Source organism: Rhipicephalus sanguineus, chromosome 3 (genome assembly GCF_013339695.2).
Source record: "Rhipicephalus sanguineus isolate Rsan-2018 chromosome 3, BIME_Rsan_1.4, whole genome shotgun sequence".
NCBI classification, from domain to species: domain Eukaryota; kingdom Metazoa; phylum Arthropoda; class Arachnida; order Ixodida; family Ixodidae; genus Rhipicephalus; species Rhipicephalus sanguineus.
In genome coordinates, this window is record NC_051178.1 from 192,236,157 (window position 1) to 192,241,405 (window position 5,249).

At 47.5% G+C, this 5,249-nt stretch overlaps 1 protein-coding gene across 1 annotated transcript; it reads left to right on the forward strand.

Annotated features, from left to right (window-relative positions):
* Positions 1-700: 700 nt before the first annotated feature.
* LOC125757727 (uncharacterized) lies at positions 701-4,341 on the forward strand. The gene is made up of 2 exons (XM_049413767.1): positions 701-775; positions 3,575-4,341. Exon 2 carries the CDS (start codon positions 3,588-3,590, stop codon positions 4,284-4,286), a length of 699 nt encoding a protein of 232 aa, XP_049269724.1. The 5' UTR covers positions 701-775; positions 3,575-3,587; the 3' UTR covers positions 4,287-4,341.
* Positions 4,342-5,249: the final 908 nt, after the last annotated feature.

Here is a 5,249-nt window from a genome sequence, read left to right on the forward strand (position 1 = left end):
CGATATTTTGATCGTGCATCTTTATGTACGACCAAACGATGAAACTATCCGATTAAATTTGATATTATCAGACAAAAAAAGAGGCTAAGACTTTTTTTTTTGTCAGCAAGAAATAGGCTCACTTAAGAAAAGTCGTGTCTGTTTTAATTTCGTATAACTTTTAGAATAAGCTACAGGACCCTGCTCCATTCTGTAGTGAACACCTCAGTGTGCATAATAGGATGTATTGCGCTGTACATCTCCTTTTCATACTTTCTTTATTTCATCCTATTCAGGAAGGTGCCAGCCATGTTGTCCGTTCCAGAAGGCGGCTGTCATTTTGGTTGTGTTGCGTGCGTGCGTGCGAGTGAGTGTGTTGGTCACGTGACATCAGCATCCACGTACACTAATATAGGTAATCTGCAATTAGGCGTAAATTCACTCCCTTGGGGCCATAGCATACTCTACCGATGTTCACGTACCTTGGTTTTGGGACGTAAAACCCCAGATATTTTTATTACGTATCTTAAGCAGCACAGAAGGTGAAACGTGAACTCATTAAATTAGGGAACTTACGAGCTGTGCGTGCGGTATTCGCAAAGAGAGAGATTTCCTTGTCTTTTTGGCGCTGTTGGTCTTTCTTAGCAAAGAGAGATATTAAATGTTCTTATTTTACAGATGGAGCATGGTTCGGATCTTTCGTTTACAGATTTTCATTACCTGCCAGGTATCGCAGGACACCTTAAGGACGTGCAGGACAAGGGACTGGAGGAGAGGAGGTGCACGGGACCGGGTAGTGAGTCAGCCCTCCCGAGAGGTGGGATGTAGCGCAGGGGGATTTCTGGAAATTGTACTGCACTTTTTATCTGTGGGGCAGTCTCATAATGTGTGAATGTACGAAATATTGGCGTGGCCAGGGGGTGGGGAGGAGGTTAGGTTTTAATCCCCCGTAATTTTTCAGTTTTGCATGGGTATATACAGACGCACAGACACAAATACAGCACGAACATACGTAACGGCTGGTTGACCTCCACCACACGATCACCTCCACCCCCCCCCCCCCCAAAAAAAAAGAAAAAAAAATGCTGGCTACGCGCCTTGTGTGAAGGACGGGAAGTCTGCGGCAGTGAGCCCTATATGACCTTTGCAAATCACGGGTAGGAAACGTTTTAGGGGCGAAGCTCCTTAAGGCGGCACCCGTTCGTCCCTCGTAGTCGTCGTGGTCGTAGTAGTGAGTAACAAGTCTTACGCTTTGACCTCCAAGGTGGTGCCGGTGGGAGATTTCTCCTGTGCGTTGTTGAACAATAAAAAATTCGCAGCGTGCGCGTTAACTAAAAGCCGAATTCTTCTGTCTCTCATTCCCCATTAGCAGCCATTGGCATGTTCCAGTAGGAAACGTTAGTAGAAGTAGAAGTGTAAGTGTTAGCTAAAAGCCTACTTCTTCTGTCTCTCATTGCCATTAGAAGCCATTGTTTACCTCCAAGGTAGTGCCTGGTGAGATTTCTCCTGTGCGTGATTAAACAATAAAAATTTTGTTCAAAACGCCGTTGATTGATGAAATAAACCAACGAAAGACGCCAGATGTTTTGTAAAAGCAGAACGAAAGAACGCCAGATGTTTTTCTTAAAGTGTAGTAGTAGTAGTTATATGTAGCCACCTCGCCCGATCGTCAACGGGCGAGGTGGACCGGCAACGGCGCGAGGACCCTGCCGTACGAGAGTTAAATCACACTAAAAGACATACTTTGCGGGCGATACACTCTAGTGAGCTTTCAACTTTTCGTCTTAATGTACATGATAAAGAAATTATTTCTACGAAAAACGCAAGGCACACCTTGAGCAATATGTTTGGTTTTGGGACGCTAAATGGAACCATGAGGCGATGCGAAGCCGGAGCACTTGCACGATCGCGTTCCGTTGGCTTTCGTTGGGCATGCTACCGACCTCGCGTCGTGGAACGCGCGTCCTGTCTTCCCTCTAGCCTTGCCTTTAATTCGCACAGGGCGAGCGGGGAATGCGGTCGCTCTTGGCGCTCTTTCGCTCGGGAGCGGACTTCTTCCTTGCATTTCACCGATCACAAGTGATAATGAAGGGACCACGTAAACCAACAGTACAATAAAAGTTTGATGTTTAATATACACACGATGTTTCACACTCTTTATATTATGTACTGGGCGCATTTCACGGAAGAGTTTCACGGTTTACAGATGATTCCCTCCGTAGCTTCGCCCCACTCATCATCATTCACCCCGTGGATATGCTGTGATTTTTTTAATTGAGCTAATAAGTAATTTGCTCAATTTAGTCAGTACAGAGGCATTGTGTCGAATAGAGATGACAGAGAGTCTGATAACTGAAAAGGGGTTTCTTCTGACGTCCTGTAATTCCATTTGAAGATGAGCTCACACAATCTTTGTATCAAATACTACTCATGTTGTCACCGCCGTCTGTAACTCTGCAGTGGTGTAAAATTGTTCCGTACCTGGAAACAGCGCGTTTAAGTTCCTGCAGTCATGTCCTTGAGTACGCGAAGAAGTTGTGCAGCTGGCTACTATTTGCCTTGTGTACTTGCTTTTCGACGAAGGCGGCCGTATATCAAGCGAGAACCGAAACTTCTGCCACAATCGCAACCGTCAAGGTTTCTCACGACACTGCCGTAGCCTTGATTTAAGGCTATAGATAACTGGCGTATTTGAGAGCGGCACGTGAATAGGAAACATGGATTTCCGGGAAAGACGCGGACTGTCGTGTTTGTGCAGCTTCTTCTTCGCAGTCGCTGCTTTGCGCAAACTGTTTGGAAATTGCGTGGTCCATGAGATGATGTGTTCCAGTGGAAGAAAAAAAAGAAAGGTGTTACTGTGTGCCATGGAAGCTCAAGCTCGGCATCCAACACATTTAGAGCTAGCATTAAAAAAACGATAGTGTAAAGAAAAAAAGAAACAAACATAAATGTTCTGGATATTCTGCGAAACATGTACCCTCAGTGGAACCAGACTAATATTGCAGAGAAGAGTCAGCAGCAGCAAAGTGTGATACGGTGGATTTTTTTATTGACTTAATGAAAATGATCACCTTGCACGAACTCTCTAGCTATAATAAAGGGCCTACTAAGGTTTCCTTCGAAATCTTTTTAAAAAGACAAAGCTTACGCAGATCGAATCACTGCCCAGAAGGTCGTATACTCCATAAGAAAACCGAAGCAATCTATTCACTAAGAAACAAATGGCAATGGTGGATTTCGTTACTAAACTTTGCGGCAGACTTTTATATCCCGAGCCACGCAGCCCCCCTCCCCCTCCCATCACCCCCCTCCGGGACAATTCACGGGCCACTCGTGCGACGGAAGACGGCCGGCGCGTTTCCTCTCAACTTGAGCCGCAATCGTCGGCTGTCCTCGTGCGCTTTCACTCGCACATATAGACCATACGACGCGCGAGGCGAAGTTATCGCCATTGTACGTTATATGAAACCTCACGGCGACGTCGACGGCGACGGCAAAAATTGCAGTAAGACGTGTTATGTCGGTGTCTAAGTCCGGGTGACTATCACTCACCTCAAAAACATACAGCCTCGCTTTTTTTTTTCTTTCTTCGCAGTGACCACACACTGATGTCCACTGGAGCCGTCACCATTCGACCGCTAGCCCACGCTCTATCGATTCTCCTTTCGTTGACGATTCTACACTTGGCATTGCTGCCGTCCAAACGAGCCTTAGCTGAGGCCAGCCAATATGGACAACAACGTCGCCAGTCCTTTCTGGTCACGCAAATCTGCATGGGATCGCAGTCGTTCACCAACACCATCAATCTCGTGCTGACATTCGGCCGCAGCGTGCTCGCGCAGCCCAGGCCGCTGAACTTCGGAGGAAACCTGGGTCTCAACGTGACGCTGCGCGGACTCGACACTCTGTCGCTGCGGGGCACCGTGGAGACATACTGCGACGAGAACGTCGCGCAGGCCCTGATTCCGGTCAGGCTGTCGCCGACCATCGTGGTCACTCTGATCTCGCCGGTGCCGTACCTACCGTACATCCAGAAGGACATAGCGGGCACGCTGAGCGGACTCCAAGCGAACGTCGGTATTCGGGTGGACAGGAACGACCCCAACGGCCGTCTGGTGATCTCGTCGCTCCATGTGTTGAACGTGGACACCATCGACGTCGAGCTCAGCTCGTTCGCCGCCTTCTCCGGCACGCCGTTCACGTCGTTCTTCCAACTGCCCGGCATGACGAGGAAGATCGCGCTGCTCGCGCCTGTGGTGCGAGCCGCGTTGCAGGTGTTCATCGACAACAGCTCCTTTAGCCTATAAATAACGCGTGAAAGAGTTTTGTACAATAGGCGATATTGGGATCGGTGTCTTGCGATGGCGCGGGGGGGGGGGGGGGGGGGGGGGGGATTCCCCTTAGGGCGTCAAAAGCAGATACGGGACGCGTGTGCTGTGCGCACCTCTTGTGTTTAACATGTAGTACCCTGAGTGCAACATACAGAAACAGTTGAAGTACAAGCACTTGCTGATGGTACAGTATGTTGTGATGTTCTCATGAATAAATGTCACAGCCCATTCACTAAACTTTGAATGTTAACATCGTTCAGATGTGATGTCGGCGCAGTCTACCACGTTGTCAGCTAGACTTCATTTCCAACTACTGCATGCATTTAGAGTAGCAAGCAAGGCGATGAACCAGGCTAACATGTCCGGGGTAATCATTAAAATTATTATCTATCAATCTACTGGACGCCAGGTCACCAGCTTTAACATAACGGAGTTTTTTTCATAAAGAAAGAACATTAACATTTTTTTTTACAGTTGTAAGGTTGGTGTATTTTGACATTGTGCATACGCAACAATTGTGACTTAAGAGGCCCATTTTCAGGTTGGGGCTTTGGAGAAAGACAAGCCGAGTGCTTAGATCACGCGCTTGCGATAGTGTATGCAAATTTAATTATTAAAACCGCTGCACGGCGAGGGAAACAGCTGAAATTTCAAAAGCTCGTACACCTTTCAGGATGTCGCGCTTCCAGAAGAAAATGTTGTCGCGTGGTGAAACTTCTACCGTGACCTCCATGTCATTTTGACAGCTCAGCGATGCTGGTTTGTGCGCTGTTAAAGAGAACTCAACGTCAGCGACGAAATGCAACTGGCCTTGACTCTAAACTCGAATTGACTGCAAGCTCCAGCCCCCAAGTAATGCGAAGAAAGTTATCATATAACCATAAAGCAGCAACACTTAAATATGAAGAACACGCGATACCCCGTGTATAGACTATTTGC